General features: G+C 46.8%; 11 protein-coding genes across 14 annotated transcripts; 4 read left to right on the top strand and 7 right to left on the bottom strand.

The window, feature by feature from the left end:
* Window positions 1-3273: 3273 nt before the first annotated feature.
* Window positions 3274-7614, bottom strand: RB195_025279 (uncharacterized protein; the record flags this gene model as incomplete). Its single annotated transcript, XM_013443632.2, has 8 exons — window positions 3274-3374; window positions 3515-3619; window positions 3675-3740; window positions 3800-3961; window positions 4862-4979; window positions 5115-5240; window positions 5300-5367; window positions 7560-7614. The coding sequence occupies 8 exons, from the start codon at window positions 7612-7614 to the stop codon at window positions 3274-3276; spliced, it is 801 nt and encodes a 266-aa protein (XP_013299086.2).
* Window positions 7615-8107: 493 nt separating this feature from the next.
* RB195_025278 (uncharacterized protein) lies at window positions 8108-8512 on the top strand (the record flags this gene model as incomplete). Its single annotated transcript, XM_013443631.2, has 1 exon — window positions 8108-8512. One exon carries the CDS (start codon window positions 8108-8110, stop codon window positions 8510-8512), a length of 405 nt encoding a protein of 134 aa, XP_013299085.2.
* Window positions 8513-8907: 395 nt separating this feature from the next.
* Window positions 8908-9216, bottom strand: RB195_025277 (uncharacterized protein; the record flags this gene model as incomplete). Its single annotated transcript, XM_064213348.1, has 1 exon — window positions 8908-9216. One exon carries the CDS (start codon window positions 9214-9216, stop codon window positions 8908-8910), a length of 309 nt encoding a protein of 102 aa, XP_064069229.1.
* A 391-nt stretch (window positions 9217-9607) lies between these two features.
* RB195_025276 (uncharacterized protein) lies at window positions 9608-10147 on the bottom strand (the record flags this gene model as incomplete). The annotated part of the gene is made up of 1 exon (XM_064213347.1): window positions 9608-10147. One exon carries the CDS (start codon window positions 10145-10147, stop codon window positions 9608-9610), a length of 540 nt encoding a protein of 179 aa, XP_064069228.1.
* A 179-nt stretch (window positions 10148-10326) lies between these two features.
* Window positions 10327-11584, bottom strand: RB195_025275 (uncharacterized protein; the record flags this gene model as incomplete). 2 transcript variants are annotated; one of them, XM_064213346.1, is made up of 2 exons in its annotated part: window positions 10327-11454; window positions 11567-11584. In XM_064213346.1, 2 exons carry the CDS (start codon window positions 11582-11584, stop codon window positions 10327-10329), a joined length of 1146 nt encoding a protein of 381 aa, XP_064069226.1. The 2 variants fall into 2 exon arrangements, with proteins under 2 accessions (XP_064069226.1, XP_064069227.1); XM_064213345.1 differs by lacking the exon at window positions 11567-11584 and having other exon boundaries at window positions 10327-11289.
* A 66-nt stretch (window positions 11585-11650) lies between these two features.
* Window positions 11651-12676, bottom strand: RB195_025274 (uncharacterized protein; the record flags this gene model as incomplete). 2 transcript variants are annotated; one of them, XM_064213343.1, is made up of 1 exon in its annotated part: window positions 11651-12676. In XM_064213343.1, one exon carries the CDS (start codon window positions 12674-12676, stop codon window positions 11651-11653), a length of 1026 nt encoding a protein of 341 aa, XP_064069224.1. The 2 variants fall into 2 exon arrangements, with proteins under 2 accessions (XP_064069224.1, XP_064069225.1); XM_064213344.1 differs by having other exon boundaries at window positions 11651-12667.
* A 719-nt stretch (window positions 12677-13395) lies between these two features.
* RB195_025273 (uncharacterized protein) lies at window positions 13396-13761 on the top strand (the record flags this gene model as incomplete). Its single annotated transcript, XM_064213342.1, has 1 exon — window positions 13396-13761. The coding sequence occupies one exon, from the start codon at window positions 13396-13398 to the stop codon at window positions 13759-13761; it is 366 nt and encodes a 121-aa protein (XP_064069223.1).
* A 114-nt stretch (window positions 13762-13875) lies between these two features.
* RB195_025272 (uncharacterized protein) lies at window positions 13876-14196 on the top strand (the record flags this gene model as incomplete). The annotated part of the gene is made up of 1 exon (XM_064213341.1): window positions 13876-14196. One exon carries the CDS (start codon window positions 13876-13878, stop codon window positions 14194-14196), a length of 321 nt encoding a protein of 106 aa, XP_064069222.1.
* Window positions 14197-14516: 320 nt separating this feature from the next.
* Window positions 14517-14942, top strand: RB195_025271 (uncharacterized protein; the record flags this gene model as incomplete). The annotated part of the gene is made up of 1 exon (XM_064213340.1): window positions 14517-14942. The coding sequence occupies one exon, from the start codon at window positions 14517-14519 to the stop codon at window positions 14940-14942; it is 426 nt and encodes a 141-aa protein (XP_064069221.1).
* A 118-nt stretch (window positions 14943-15060) lies between these two features.
* On the bottom strand, window positions 15061-15597 carry RB195_025270 (uncharacterized protein; the record flags this gene model as incomplete). Of its 2 annotated transcripts, none has more annotated exons than XM_064213338.1 (1): window positions 15061-15597. In XM_064213338.1, the coding sequence occupies one exon, from the start codon at window positions 15595-15597 to the stop codon at window positions 15061-15063; it is 537 nt and encodes a 178-aa protein (XP_064069219.1). The 2 variants fall into 2 exon arrangements, with proteins under 2 accessions (XP_064069219.1, XP_064069220.1); XM_064213339.1 differs by having other exon boundaries at window positions 15061-15594.
* Window positions 15598-15843: 246 nt separating this feature from the next.
* RB195_025269 (uncharacterized protein) lies at window positions 15844-16278 on the bottom strand (the record flags this gene model as incomplete). The annotated part of the gene is made up of 1 exon (XM_064213337.1): window positions 15844-16278. One exon carries the CDS (start codon window positions 16276-16278, stop codon window positions 15844-15846), a length of 435 nt encoding a protein of 144 aa, XP_064069218.1.
* Between the last annotated feature and the right edge of the window lie 397 nt (window positions 16279-16675).

Raw genomic sequence — 16675 nt, 5'->3', positions numbered from 1 at the left:
CGCCAGATATCCATAAAAGGGGGTGCGACGGGTCCACCGGCGTCAGGTTGGTGCGCCGGCGCCAGATATAAATAGAAACTGGTGCGACGGGTCCACCGGCGTCAGACTGGTGCGCCGGCGCCAGATATCCATAAAAAGAATTGCAACGTTTCCACTGGCGTCAGATTCCAATAAAAGAGGGTGCGACGGGTCCACCGGCGTCAGATTGGTGCGCCGGCGCCAGATATCCATAAGAGGTGGTGCGACGGGTCCACCGGCGTCAGATTGGTGCGCCGGCGCCAGATATCCATAAGAGGTGGTGCGACGGGTCCACTGGCGTCAGATTCCAATAAAAGAGGGTGCGACGGGTCCACCGGCGTCAGATTGGTGCGCCGGTGCCAGATATCCATAGAAAGAGGTGCGACGGGTCCACCGGCGTCAGATACCTATAAAAGAGGGTGCGGCGGGTCCACCAGCGTCAGATTGGTGCGCCGGCGCCAGATATCCATAAAAAGGGGTGCGACGGGTCCACCGGCGTCAGATTGGTGCGCCGGCGCCAGATATCCATAAGAGGTGGTGCGACGGGTCCACTGGCGTCAGATTCCAATAAAAGAGGGTGCGACGGGTCCACCGGCGTCAGATTGGTGCGCCGGTGCCAGATATCCATAGAAAGAGGTGCGGCGGGTCCACCGGCGTCAGATACCTATAAAAGAGGGTACGACGGGTCCACCGGCGTCAGATTGGTGCGCAGGCGCCAGATATCCATAAAAAGGGGTACGACGGGTGCACCGGCGTCAGATTGGTGCGCCGGCGCCAGATATCCATAAAAAGGTGTGCGACGGGTCCATCGGCGCCAGATATCCATAGAAAGGGGTGCGACGGGTCCACTGGCGTCAGATTGATGCGCCGGCACCAAATATCCATAAAAAGGGGTGCGACGGGTCCACCGGCGTCAGATTGCTGCGCCGGCGCCAGATATCCGTAAAAAGGGGTGCGACGGGTTCATCGGGGCCAGATATCCATAAAAAGGGATGCAAAAGGTCCACCGGCGCCAGATATCCATAAAAGAGGGTATAATTAAAAGGGAGGTATAATTAGTTGTTTCTTGTACTTTACAAAATGAAAAATTCTGTAGGGGACCGAACTCTCAGCTTTTCGATTTGATTTTTGATGAGCAAAATTGTGTGTGGAAAATAGGGAATAGCGAGAAAATGATTTTAAATTGTTCCATCAGTCGTTCTCAGCTGTTTTTCCATTTTGCAAAAAAAAATCATTCCGATGGGGATAAAACTCGCAACCGTTTGTTATCACTGCTAAAAGAAGAATTGTGTCCTCGAATACACGGTGAGAGGTTCCTCATCTTTTCAACTTATATGTGCACATATGTACAGGCACACTTCCAATCCTTGCAGAGAGCTATCAGTGGGATCTATATTATCTTATGTATTTTTATTTCACTTGCAGCACTTTATATTATTATTTGTTATAGTACTATTTATTAATATTTACTATATTACATTTTTTCGATTTATTTATTAAGTGTCTAATCTGTTTCTTTAATTCTGTTTGTTATAACCAATTTTTCATTGTTATATGAGCTAGTAGAAAGAATGAAAAAGAAGGGGTCGTTTTCTGGAGGGTCTTCTATGGAAGGGGTCGATACCAGGAGGGTTTTTTTCCAAACTACACGCTTGACCCTGAATAAAGTTGAAAATATTGCATCTGCTGGTTGTGCTCCACAGTTGGAACATGCCCAACTCTTCCATAACAATATAAGATCATCAAGTTATTCGTCAAATTCTTCCTTGCTCTACGATGTAGCCTCTGGTTAGATACTGATACTAGTGAAATTACGAGTCAGTAAGTTAACGGCAGCCAATTTCCCCATTAGGAAAATAAATGGCGGATTCCCTTTGATTCGGCCTTATGTACGGGGTTTTCGAAATTATTTTGAATTCAGCTTCTAACTAATAGGAAGCTACTACGAATTGTGAACTATCTTTTTAGTTTTTAAGTTTCCAGGCAGAGGCTAAGGAATCCATTACGTCATCTTTCATCGCTTATAGATGAGATGTCGCTGTAGTTGCCTTCGATGTCACTGTCGCGTTACCCGCGCATATGACCACACCATGAGATGGACCTCGATTGTATCCAGAAAGTTACCAAAAGCACACAAGGGACAAAGCTGTGGCTTCCGACATAAAGGTAACTAGCGCCCGTTTTGAAAAAAGAAGAGGTAAGTGAAAAAAAAAAACATGTGCAGTTCGGGAAAAGACACGAACACTGCAGCAAGAGAGGAAAAAAAAACTAGGAGTCTAGAAGAATAGATGATACGAGGACCAAATATACATGGACATATGAATGTACATACATATATAGTTGGGTCAAAACGAGATGAAGCACGGACAGCTGCGTAAGCGACTGCGCTCGAAGCGGCGCTGTGCAGTGTGACGGTTAGGATCGTGCAAGGATCCTCGCTACAGCCCCCATCTCTGCAGTTAGCTATGGTCCTACCTCAATTCCAACCGCTGTCTCACTGCATCGGTTCAAGCGCAGCCGCCTACACAACTGTCCGCGACGCGTCTCTCTCAAAGGAACGAATCGATAGCGGATCGGCGCCATGTAGGAGACTCGGCGTTGATTGCATGCACAATGGGACCCACATAATATGCTAACATTTATTTGATGAACTTCTATTTAATTCCATTTGAAATTGTAGTTTTCAAAAGATATGTCGGTTACACAAGTTTAGAATAGCGCAGTAGGTAAGAGGTTCCGCTGTGGCTACAATCGATCGGAGGTTGGAATCCGTCCTAGTGCAAACCAAACCTTTCATCTCTTCGGAGTCGACAAATTGGTACCAGACTTGTCTGGGAAGATAAAAACACTGATTTAGCACATCGGCTTGCCACCGCAAGGCGTTTATTTAAAGAAGGGCCACCACATCGGACTCGTATACGCGGCCCTATTCTTTATGATGGCGTGTTAACAGAGCCAAACAAACTTCAAAGTCATACAAGGAAAGTCATGCTGTTAATAAAGTCGAACTTCACGGTACCTTTCAGCTTTGCCACGTTGTAATAACACCTCGTATATTATTTCAAAGTGCAAAACATCTAGTTCTCTGTGTATAACATCATTCATTTTTTTTTTGAAATTTTTTTCTTCTTCTCAGAATTTGTCTTCTTCGTTATATTTTTGCAGTTTTTGAATAGAGTAGTATTCTTTTTGGACATGTACAATAACCAGCATCGCGGCCTAGCAGTCCGAATCGTCCTCGGTCTCCTTGTGGACCTAATGTTCCGCGTCCTCCCGCGTATCCTGGTAATCCTGAAGGACCGGTACTGCGCCTGGTAATCCATTTTGAGCTCGAATTCCTAGCTTTCCAGGTTCACCTGAAACGACAAGTGGTACGACAATTTTTTGCACTCAAAAATACTTTGATTTCTGTGCGTTTATTGTTTGTTTTGGATTCAAAAATTCATTGATTTCCATGCATTTATTCTAAAGTTGTAGAAAAAGGACATTGTTTTACCGCTTTGTCCATGTTTTCCAGGAGCTCCAGGTAGCCCTATCTTCTTAACTGGTATCACTCCATTTCTTCCTGGTAATCCTCGGTTCCCCGGCTCCCCTCTCACACCTATAAATGTGCGTATACCCTTTCGTTTAAATGTCCCATTTTTCCTCTGCTTCACCTGGGAGTCCTTGCCCGCTCACCGGTCCTTGCGGACCGGAAGCTCTTTTGGTGATGCCAGGAATCCCTGGAATCAACATGAGGTCAGTGGTTTGTGGATACATACCACATCACGATAAATCACACCTGGAAGGCCGGACGGTCCTTTCAATCCATATTTTCCTGGCGGGCCTCGGAATCCTGTCGGACCTCCAGGGCATCTCACACATCCCACATCCCGAATAGGACATTCGAACGCCGGGTACGACTTAAGGTTATCAAGGCCGGGTGGTCCATTTTCTCCAAGAACTGCAACTGATCAAAATCACTATTACAACGATTGAGACTAGCTTGTTTAGCATTTCCAATCTATAATAATCGGGATAAGTGAATGAGTCACAACTTCTTCAACATAAATTTTGTTGAGTAGAACAAAACTCAAGTTCTGCTTCTAGAAAACTGAGGAATTTAAAAAAAGATAGTTTAACTTCGCGAGTAGGAGTGAAAGGCGTTCGCTCATACTTCACATGCGCAGAAACATTCGCCCTCGAGATTTTGAAGACAAAGAATTGTGAAAAGTTATTATTGTTGTTCGTTCGTTATTCGTTATACTATTTTGCTCTAGATAACAAATCGTTACGACTGGTCATCCTTGATCCATGTCTTGCAGAATTTAATTTTGTGAAAATGATCCCAAAGTTACATCTCTAGGCAGTTTTTTTACAGTTTTCTCTAAATTGTTAATTTGGTACATCTCAGACAATTTCCAAGCAATTTTTCAACTTCTCTTTCAGATTTACAACTTCTTCAAAAATATTCACACATTCAGAGGACAAGTTTTGATCAAAATTTCGGCAAATTGAAAGTTTCTCTAGTTTGGGTGTTTTCGAACGACAGTTTTGAATCCGTCTTTTAGGAACTAAACAGGGATTTAATGAAAACGGCAAAACGAAGTAGCCTTAAGTCTTCGATCGTATCCTGCGAGAAACTGGCATTTTAGAAAAAATTGCAAGGGAAATGTACCAACTTTCAGAAAGAATTTGAAAATCCAGCAAAGGAAATCTCTGAATGAATATTCGAATTCTTTCTGTAATTTCTCCCTGATGTTTTGTTCTTTGATTAGCTGCTGTTGCATTTAAGGATATTTTCATTACCGTTTTGTCACAATGTAGTAAAAACGTCGAGTCTTTATGAAGTTACAAAACTTACCTCCTGGAGATCCTCGTGAACCAGGAGGACCTCGTGGGCCTTGTGGGCATTGTAGCTGTATCGGCTTACATTGACACCAAGACGGTAAGCGTGATTCTAGTAAGGAGCTTTGCCGAGACTAAAAGATACTTTTCTCTGTAGTTCTCTAATGTGCATACACAAAGTATTGGAATTCGAATGTTTTACAACGGTCCTGCACTCGGTTTTGCTGTGCATACACCGTTTTTCAGCAATATTTGTGTTGCATACATACTTTAACTTTATGTAAAGTTCTCGATTTATGTAACACATTGTGTGAGACACCGCTTCGTCTGCGTCGGGGATGAAATAAAACAGTTTGCAGATGTAGCAAATCATTCCATGATTGATCAGTGTTATCCTAGAATAAAGTTGATTCATAAGAATTTCTTCTGTATTTGAACAATCTTTGTCTACTACCTTTATATTTCCCGTAATAAGTGCTAAACATTTTGTGTTCTTTGCTTTCCACAACACTTCGTGAATTCCTAGAAACAAGTTCAATGAGAAATTCACCTTGAAAGCTTTTATCTGAACAGTTAGAAATCTTGAAAGTTCATTAATATCGGAATATATTCTAGTGGAAAAGCTGAAAAGTATGAAAATAGTAGAAAGTACAGAAAATGAGGAACCCCAAACAAGCAGCGATGCAGTGTGCATAGATTCAAAGCTGACAGTGACTCTAAGGCGTTCACAAGCACATTTGATGCATCCTTGCGAGCGGATTAGCTTGGCTAATCCACCAACCTGTGTTCAACTATGTGGGACATTGAGTCCGACTGCTTTTCTTTTCCGCCGGTCGAAGGAATAAAACCTTATTTTTTGCTCCTAGGAAGTAGCTCCTAAGAGGTAGCAAAAACTTACACTTTCAACAGTGAACTCTCCAACTCATCTCGTTGCGATCAACGTTACAATCCGGCAAGAACGACCTCAACGTGAGCGAGTGTTCGAAGTGGCGCGGTGGAGCTAGTGGATCAAAATAAGGCTTTTACTCACTTCTGGTGTCCTATCAAGCAAGAAAGGGTTCCGTTTCGATAGTGTTGGCGTGGTGAAAACGGTGTAATATCATGTAATGTAATATGTAAGGGGCGGGTGTGGTGTAGCGGTTAGAGGTTCCGCTTCCTGCACGATCGATCGGAGGTTCGAATCCGCCCTAGTGCTCACCAAGCCTTTCATCCCTCCGGGGTCGATAAATTGGTACCAGACTTGTCTGAGAGTATAAAAACACTGACTTGACACATCGGCTAGCCGCAAGTCATTGTATAGGCCAGATACACGTTCGTAAGCTTCAAGCGATTCTGAATTGAAGTGAACGTAGGGGCGCATCCCAAGCGGATTGATTAACGCCAAAACTTTATTCTTTATCCTTTAATGTGCAAGAATGCAGAAAGCCAGCTGAACCCTACATCATCGTCATACCACACTCTAAGCTGGTCAGATATGTGATGAGCCTCGCTCATATTACGCGTCTGTGCGGGTGTTTTTCCTCTAATTCCTTTTTCTTGGTGAAAATCTAACATTTTCGCGATCAATTCCAGTTAAACCTCAAAGTATTTTTACTCTTTAATATTACTGTAACATCTATGCGTGGAGTACTAAGATAGATGCTAAGAAAGATAGATGATTAAATTGAGAAGTGATTCAAACATCCATACTTGGATTATTTCTTAGTGCTTAATTTGTCGATTATCAAACTGAAGTAAGAGCCAAGATTGTTAACAAATTTTATTGCGGCGTCGCCGCCTTCGTCGTAGCCTATAAAGTAATATCAGATCATTTGTAATATACCCTTTCAGATGCCTCATCCAGAAGAAGTCATCATTCCATAACATGGTGCATTCAAAATCAAAACCAAAAGAGTCAAAGACTGAAAAAGTATTAGATGAAGGACAGCCATGCGAGCAAGCAGGGCTTCGAAAGAGACTCAGCGCGATTCACCACATCCACACTGTTTCCAAACTGGTGCATTCAAAATCGAAACCAAAAGAGCCCAAATCGTTGTGTTTACCTAAGTAGTCGCGTTGCCGTGATATTAGCAGAAACCATATGATAAAATCGCTCCCCTAATACTGATTAGGATGCGACCCGCATATGACTCCGTAGATGAAAACCCACAGAGATCTTTATAGAGCCAGCTCGTTGGTCACGGCAGTGCACTGCTCTTTTCTATTCATTTTTGGACTTTTAGCATTTATCAAAAACGCCTCCAAATTTCTGCGACAATTTCGGGTTCGTACGATAGGACTCACACTTTGGAGTCAGACAAATGCGATCGTACATTCTGTTTCGGATTATCTGCTTCTTGACATTTCTGGGAGGTATTTCCACAACGCTCACATGGTTATCGAGACCACACCTAACCAGACTGGCCCTTATGACCTTACTCAGGTTGTCGTTTATGAGAGTTAAACAGAGATTGTTCTATTTTGAGTCATCCACTATGGCATAATCTTGCTGCGCTATAAGACCTGTCCTCCGCGGTACATTAGCAATGTAACCATTAAAAGTTGCGATCCTTTGTGCTAGATTAACCACATCGGTCCGCTCCTGCACATCAGATGTCACCCTTATGACTGTCCTAGACCAGGTTTTCCAAGGATAAGCGGAAGACAGTGGACTAACGTTTTTTCCACGGATCTTCTTCACTAGAGGGACCACAGCCGGCAATTCGCGAGGCTACCTGGCGCATCCCTGGTTGGCGGATAGGGGGCTACCCGCAGACCAAAAGCGACCATCTGCCTGCCCTGAGACGTAGGTGGAATCAGCAGAAGGACTCCCTGTTTCTGCTGTCCAACAAATAAGCTCCACCTGTCCCCTCCCCTCCCAAAAAAAAGAACGCATCGTTTTCCCAAAAACTCATGGAACCAGAGGCTTGCAACCTGCCCATGGGGCTTAAAATTTTCCCCCACGTTACAGTAGTAAGAAAGAGTGTCCTGATTCCGGAGGCAAGCCCAGTACGGTAGCACCAGGAAAGGCGGGGTTGCAAGAGTCATGTAGGCTACCGAAACGGAAAAAGACTGGGATGACTATCTGTACTTAAAACGCTCGAACGCTAGCATAGGATGCGGCCATTGAAGATCTGATGATGCAAACCAGGAAGTTTAAGTACAACGTCATGACCGAAACGAGATGACACCACCTACTGAACGCCGCCTACGATGCTGGAGAACTTTTCTTAGGAACATGCGACAGTAGAGGAGATGGTGAAGTGTCTTCGTCAACACGAGTATGGCAAAGAACATCGATCCTTTCGAGCAACTTACTACCCGAATCGGACGTCTGCGAATGAGAAGATGTGGCCTAACGCCAGGCTTGAGAATTGTCGTCGCTTACGCTCCAACATCAAGCTACGAAGAAGAAGAAGAAGTCGAAGCTTTCTATATAGACCTGGAGAAGTTCTACAGAAAAGATCGTACCTTCTCAAAGGTCATAATTGGTGATTTCGACGCCAGAGTTGGCCCCAGAAGAACGCCTGGAGAACTTCACATCGGAACCCTTCAATGGAATGAGGAGGGGAAGAGGCTTTCTGAGTTTATTATGACGACTAAGCCTTCCTCTCTACGCTGCGCATGGAAGTCACCCGATGGAGGGTATCATAATGAAATTGACCACATCATCCTCAGGAAAGGGTAATGTCTGTCTGACGGATGACGCTGTTGCACCTGTTGTGGATGTCGACAGCGCCGAAGAAGAGAAGCTTTATTGACCCGGAACAAGAAACATGTCCACACACAAACAACAGGGTGGTCATGCAAGCATGCGTCGTATACAATACGGGTTTACTCTAAGCGAATAACATGGTGAAATTCTCATCCTACAACACCTTCTCTTTCAACTTATCTCGTACCGAGTTCTTCGTGGTTCCACCTGTAGTCGGCGACGGGGTCGTCGAAGGCGTTGCGGTCGTTGAGACGAGTCGGCAGTCGGCGTTGCATCATCGTCCCTGCTCGCGGAGTCGAGTAGCGGTAGGTCGAACACATCCAAGAAAGTGTTAGTCGCAGTTGTAGCGATCCTGGATCGCAACTGGTTTACGTGCCGAGTCCACACTTCGTTTCCACAGCGAACAGTGTAGGTTGTGTTTCTAACACGGTGTGTGATGAAACCGGGAGTCCAAGAAGGTTTCTGGCCTCGATGATCCTTGTGAAAAATCGCGTCGTTGATCTCAATTTGGGGCGTCGTGCTCCATTTCGACGATTGAATTGAGATTCCATTTTGAGATCTCGCGTACCGTTTGTGCGATCTCTAGAAGGTAACATTAGATCGAGTTCCGTTCGCAATCGGCGTCCCAAGAAGGCTTCGGCGGATGCAGACGGACAGGGAGTGGAGCGATATGCCATCTGTAGTGCGTTCCCTGTTGGTTCCTTCCCCTTCAGCTTGGCAAGTCCTCTTTTGAAGGTGTCCACAAAACGTTCTGCTTATCCGTTGCTTTGTGGATGGAACGGCGGCGTGCGAATGTGCACGATTCCTCGGAAACGGCAGAAAGTGAACTGAGACGACGTGAACTGCGTTCCGTTGTCCTTGACGAGCGTCTCTGGATTTCCGAACTTGGCAAAGATGCACTTCATTGCTTGGATCGTAGCCGTTGAGGAGGTCGAGGACATCTAGACGATTTCCGGCCACTTGGAATAGGCGTCCACGATGAGTAGATAGTATCGTCCTTCCATTGGTCCAACGAAATCAGCATGAACTCGAGTCCACGACGAGTGCGGTTTCGGCTATGAATGTAGTTCAGACTTGATCGGATCCTTTGCCACGGCTGGACATCTTGGGCAGGTCTTGACGAGTTTTTCGATGTCCGAATCCATCGTAGGCCAATAGACAAAGTTCCTTGCAAGCTTCTTGCATCCTTGTTTGGCCTGGATGAGCTTTGTGTAGTGCTGAAAGAACACGATGTCGAAGTGCTTTTGGAATCACTATGCGGGATGCAGTGAGCAGACATCCTTTGACAGTCGTCATAGTATTTCTACGGTTGTAGTAGCGCCACAGAGGAGAATGGGAGTTGACCTTGGGCCAGTTTCCGGACTTCGTATAGTTGACCACAAGCTGGATAAGACGATCAGCAGTCCAAATGAATTCGGCGGACACTGGAAGATGACGACAGTTCTCTGAGAACTCAGAAGTGACATCAGCATCTATTGAGGCGATTACGTAGACCCCGGTATCGATGATTGTGACGAGACGAGGCGTACAAGAGCGTCCACTTGGCTGAAATCCCTTGCATTGATGTACTCGATAGTGGAGCTGTAGTTGAGCAGCATCGTGGCCCATCGCTGAAGACGGTTGGCACTGTAGACCGGAACACTTTTCTTGCTTCCAAAGATTGCCAAAAGTGGTTTGTGGTCGGCTCTCAGCGTAAAATGTCGTCCATGGATGAAACGATGGAACTTCTGCACGGTGAAAATAAGAGCGAGTGCTTACTTTTCAATCTGGCTGTAGTTCTTCTGTGGTTATGTCAGGCAACGGCTTGCGTGATAAATGACCTTCTCGCATCCATCTGCGAAGTGATGTGAGAGGGTTGCTCCCATTCCGTAATTTGAAGCATCAGCGGCAACGATGATCGGGAGACTTGGGTTAAAGTGGGTCAGCAGGAGATCTGAGCTTAGGACTGCCTTAATCTTGTCGAAAGAAGACTGGCACTCCGATGTCCATGTGTAGACAACATCCTTTTCCGTAAGAGCGTCCAAAGGAGCGCGTAGATTGTGGAGATCCTTGACGAAGTTTCCGTAGAAATTGATGAGTCCCAGAAAAGAGCGAAGTTGACTGACGTCCTTAGGGGCGGGCATCTTCTGGATAGCTTTAATCTTTCCAGGATCGGGGCGTCGTCCTTGCGCGTTGATGACGAACCCAAGGTAAGTGATCTCCGTCTGCAGGAAAGCACATTTGTCGAGTCGAAAGCGGAATCCGTAGTCTTGAATCCGCTTGAGTACGGCCTCTAGTCGGGCATTGTGTTCGCCGATGGTTCTACCAGTAACCAATATGTCGACCAGATAGGCGGCAGTTCCATCTAATCCAGCGATAAGAGCATCCATACATTGTTGGAATATACCAGGAGCTGGTTTCACTCCAAATTGTAGTCGGTTGAAGCGATACAGTCCACGGTGCGTGTTGATAGTGAGTAGCTGCTTTGAGACGTCGTTCGCTTCCAGTTGGAGATATGTTTCGGAAAAGTCGAGCTGTGAAAAGTAGCGTCCTCCGTTGAGTTTCGTGAAGGTAGGGTTCTCTGGGGTTGGAAGCAGATGCTGGTTTTGTTCCAGTGCATCGTTCAGTCCGGTTAAGTAGTCTGCGCAGAGGCGGATCGATCCATTTTTCTTCTGAACGACGACGATGGGTGCTGCCCATTCTGAGTCATCAACGGGCTCCAGCACATGCATAGACACCAACCGATCGATTTCGGTTGAAATCCTTGGCATAGCAGCATAGGGCACCGGGCGAGCCTTCAGGAAGACAGGCTCGGAGTCAGGCTTCAGAGCGAGTTTAGCTTTTGACTTTGTACAACATCCAGTCCAGGAGCGAAGACTGCTGGGAACTTCTTCCTCAGGTGCGTTGCGAGAGAAGAATTCAAGGTGCTGAGCGTCCTTGAAGAGCTGTTGCAAATGGAGCCTTCGTTCAAGTGACGGAACAGTGGCTCGTGTTGGGCGATCCAATATAAGCCCAACAGCGACGGCGTGTCAGATACATGGCAAGTACCATATTTTCGATTACCATCAATGATGAAGTTGCATTTGTAGCATCCACGAACCTTGATCGGTTCGTTGTTGGCAGACTTCAGTGTTAAAGGGGTGATTGCAGCTTCGATCGACCCATGGCGGTCCAGTCTGCAGTGCTCGGCAATGTTACGTCTGCTCCAGTATCAAGGCGCATGCGTACTGTCTTCTCATCAATCTGTACTCTACGGTAGATGCGGTTTACAGCGACGTCAGCACGAGTCGAAGCTATAGTGACGGTGTTGGCAGATTTCCGCTCTTGTTTCGCATTCCGCTTCTTCTTCTCCGGGAAATTTTTGCAGAATCCTCGCTTGTGTCCAGAGCGTCTGCAGTCGTGGCATCTCTTGTTTACGAATGTGCAGTCTCTAGACCAGTGATTGGCTCCGCACCGAAAACAAGGTGACGGCGGCTCACGATTTCGACCCTTTTGCGAATCCACGACGTTGACGTGCGGTATATTTGGTCTTTCGAGGAGTGCGGCATCCTGACGAATGTCGAGAAAGTACTGAACTTCAGCAGCAAACTCCTTTAGCGTGGTTTGAGGGTTGTCCTCCATTTTGCGAAGGGCACGAGCACGAACGTCGGCATCTTCCGGGGCGACAAGTCCACGTATCCGTACGAGGCATTTCATCTGCTCAGGTGTGACGTCATTGAACTCAACCATGGCATGGAGCTGATTGACCAATCCGGTGTAGTCGCGGAGACTTTCCTCATTTCGCTGTGTTTTGAGGTAAGCGTAGCGTCTCGCGAATACTGACGTATTATGTCCGAACAATTCCTTCAGAACAACCACGGTGTCCGTTAAGGGAACATCGCATGCTCTTTTAGGGAGAATATGGCTCGTGAAACGGGCATATGTTTCGGCATCGAGTTTGGAGACGATTAGTCGAGCTTTTGCTGCATCGTCCAACGGAGCACCGTCCTTTGAGATTACATCCTCGTAGCGGTTGTACCAGACCTCGAATGTACAACCATTTTCCGGATCGTACACGAAGTCAGGCAAGCGTGTCGGTAGAAAATGTGTGACGTATTCGGCCGTAGCGACGGGTGCTGTAGGAACGGCTGGGTGTGAAGCGGAGGCCATCTTTTCCATACGCTTCATCAACTAAGTGAACATTTGCTGCTGAGCCTTAGTTTGGACTTCCAAGATGGTACGCAGAGTTTCAGCATCCATTTTGGAGTTGCTGTTCAGTGCGCGGCGCAACCGCAGTAACAGCCAATCGATCGGGTTCACAGCCTGGGCCGAGTGAGTGCCCACTCAGCAGTTCGCCCAGGCAAAAAGAGGGCGGGACTATTTTGCAACTTGACCCTCGGTTCGGCGCGCTTGGAGGCCGACCTAGAGTTCTTGTACCAGAAATCGACTTCAGCAATTCGACCGGGCTTGGAGCCGGGGTTGTCGACTCGACCAGCAGTCCGACCGGGCTTAAAGCCGGAGCTCGAGTTCATGGGCAAAAATGGTTGTTCTCCGCGTTATAGTCCGCTGATCGCCAGTTGTTGTGTATGTCAACACCGCCGAAAAAGAGAAGCTTTATTGACCCGGAACAAGAAACATGTCCACACACAAACAACAGGGTGGTCATACAAGCATGCGTCGTATACGATACGGGTCTACTCTAAGCGAGTAACATGGTAAAATTCCCATCCTACAACAGTACCAAAGCTCTATACGGGATCGGACCATCGCCTTCTGCGAGGAAGATTTCCTTTCACACGGAGAGGAAAAACAGCCGCTAAGTTCACTAAGAGAATTCCCGGAACCATCATCGACAGGGAGCTCTTCGCTTCGGTTTTGCCTGATCGGCACAACAGCGGATGTCGCTGTTGTGCCAAAGTTCCATATGTGATCGGAACATCACCTTCTCCGGGGAAGATTTTTGTTTAAAAGAAATCAGAGCTATCATTAACTGGGATCTTTTCACCACGCTAGCCAGCTTTTGGGAAAATTTGGCAATGGAGAACATCGACGAGGAACACGATCGGCTCGTTGAACATCTTCACGACTGCACGAAGAATGCTAAGAGCTCTAAAATTACCAAAAGACGTCTGTCTCGAGCTGATACGTCAGCGTGGAGCTGCACGAGCAGCAAGAAACCAGGAACTCACGTTCGAGCTCACAAGGCTTCGCAAGGAGGCGATAAAAAAAGAACTCAAAGAGTGAAGTGCAAAAGTGTTGGCTGAAGCTACGGAGTCGATAAAGAGCATTCACTACGCCCGTTGAGAATTCACTAACTGAAAGAAGAGGATGAGTGCTCTCCGGAACCCAAATGGAAAAGCCCAAATGGAACAAGGGAAATGGAGAAAATCATCCCCTACTTTTACTCTGACCTCTTCGACAGCCGCGTCCACTTGCCCCCTCACCACAGGAGGAAGGACGGACATTTCATTCCAGAGGTTCCCCCGTCCAAAGAACGACATCCTATAATGTCGGTAAGAAATCGTACGGCACCCGGTCCCGACATGATAAGATCTAAACTTCTGAAGACTTCACATTCCGCTAGTTCTCATCAACACCCTGACGAGACTCTTCACGCGTTGTCTGTTGCAATGCAAGATCCCCAAACAGTGCAAGACCAGCGAGACTGTGTCGTTGTACAAGAAGGGACATTCACATGATATCGGCAACTATCGCGATTCACCACATTCACACTGTTTCCATGCTCATCGAAGTATCGCGAGAGTACAAAATGCCGCCATGTCTCACCCTTGTCGACTTAGAGAAGCACTTTGACTAATTTGAGACAGAAGCGGTCATGGAGACCTTGGATAACTAGGGTGTCCCTACTCAGAACATAGAGGTACTTCGAGAGTTGTACAGTAACTTCAGGACAAGAATTTCGCTATTCTATAAGAATATCATCATTGACGTAAAGAGAGGGGTCCGACAAGGTGGTACGATCTTGCCTAAAATATTCACCGCCACCCCCGAGAACGCAATGTGGAAGTTGGAATGGGACGACATGGGAGTGAAGGTTGATGGTCGGCACCTACACCATTTACGCTTTGCTGATGACATCGTACTGATAACACCTAGCATCAGCCAAACGGAACGAATGCTGACCGAGTTCGAAGAAACATGTGGATGTATCACTCTTCAGCTGAATGTGCAAAAGACGGTGTTCATGCGCAACGGATGGGTCTCGGATGCCCCATTCACGCACATATCCGAGCGCACCAGCTACGTTTATCTGCGTCGGGAAATAAAGATAAAGAACGACCTAATCCCCGAGCTAGGCAGGAGGAAACGAGCGGCTTGGGGAGCGTATAAGAGCATTGAATATGTAGTGAAGAACCCCACGAACATTCGGCTCCGTGCTCACTTCTTCAACACCACAGCACTTCCTGCTTTGAACTATGCTTAAGAAGCTTGGGCACTTTGCAAGCGGGGAGAAAATGCAGTGGTCGTCGGTTACCTCTTTGTGTTCATATTAAAGAACATCTAGGTGGGAAGACTTACTTGACTTAATCGGTGAGCTGATGTCATCGCCTGACGTGATTACGTGCATCTTCGCCGAGGTGTGCCGTCCTTGAACACAGCTCTGCCCAACCTTCTCGATCTTCTGCGAGAGCTTGCACAGAATCAATCCATTCGTCACTGTTCCATATTCTGCGAAACCTTACGTCTAGCCTGAACTGGCTATCTACGCCGAGTGTCCTCAGGTCCTCTTTCACTACATCGGTCCAGAACTTCCGCTTTCGGCCAGGTGGCTTCTTCCAGCTTGAACCCGACGAACTCTTTAGAACTCGTTGGACAAGGCGATCTGCCGGTCTCCTTAATATATGACCAAAAAAGCGAAGACGATTTACTTTAACTACTTTTGATGGCGGTGCAAGATGTTGATGTCTTCTATGTGTCATCCGCAGGTATACCACATCAATTTCTGCGTAAAGATCTTCATTGCGGCATACCCCAGGCCAAAAGAAGCCAAGTAGCCGTCTAAGCAGCTTTCGTTCCGTGCAATCAAGCCTCTCCATAACCATTGATGGTGCTGCCCAAGTCTCTGATCCGTACATCATGATAGGGCGAATTGCGGATAGGTGGACTCGCAGCTTGACTTCGTTGGTGAAGGGGGTCGACCACAGGCATTTCGTTAAGGATTTAAATGCAGAAGTGGCCTTAGCGCATCTTTGCTGAACATCTCTCTCGTAGCTGCCATTGTTCTTCAGCGTACAGCCTAGGTAACAAAACTCATCGACGAGTTCTATTGGTTGTCCGTCCACCCTGATTCCCGTTCGAGATCTCGAAGAGATCCACATCTGCTTTCATTTATCAGAGCGTGGGCGTAGTCCATGGGCTTCAGCCGGCTTCGATACAAGGCTGACAACATGTTGAAGTTTCGTACTGCTTTCCGCGAATATAACAACATCGTCGGCGTACTCGAAGTCAGTCAAGGGGCACCCTGATGGTGCTAAAACAATGTCGGCAGGACACTGGTCGACTGCTCCTCGCATAATATCGTCGATTGCGAAGTTGAACAGGAAAGGTCCTGTCACTGCTCCTTGTCTTACTCCAGTTACCACTTCAAACGGTGTTGTACATCCGGCTGGTGTTCGAACTGCAGCAGTTGTTCGTTGATTCATGTCATCAAGCAAGCGAACGAACTTTCTTGGTACTCCATCGGCGCGGAGCGCGTTGAGAAAACGGCCCCGGTGAGGAGAGTCGAACGCTGCTTCAAAGTCCAGAAACGCTAGTTGCATTGGCTTCGAATACCGCTGCCAGATTTCGATCACTCTGCTGACGATGAACACCTGGTCAATAGTAGATAGGCCAGGACGAAAGCCAGCTTACTCGTCGTGCGTTGATTCTTCGCGATGTTTAATGAGTCAATCCAGGATAATCCGCTCCAGTACCTTGTACATAAAACGCAGCAAAGAGATTCCTCGATAATTCCTGGGGTCCGTGACAGATAACTTCTTGTGGAGGGGAACTATGATAGCGTGTCTCCACGAATCAGGTATCCTTTCCTCTATCCACATTGAACGGATGATCTTTGTCACCTCAAGGATCCCAGACGAAGGAAGATATTTTAGCATTTCTGCGCTAATCCCGTCGTCTCCACCAGATTTTCCATTCTTCATTTTTTGGATAGAGACC

Source organism: Necator americanus, chromosome X, assembly GCF_031761385.1.
Source record: "Necator americanus strain Aroian chromosome X, whole genome shotgun sequence".
NCBI classification, from domain to species: Eukaryota; Metazoa; Nematoda; class Chromadorea; order Rhabditida; family Ancylostomatidae; genus Necator; species Necator americanus.
The sequence above is the reverse complement of the archived record's forward strand: the minus strand, read 5'-3'. Positions and strand labels throughout refer to the sequence as shown.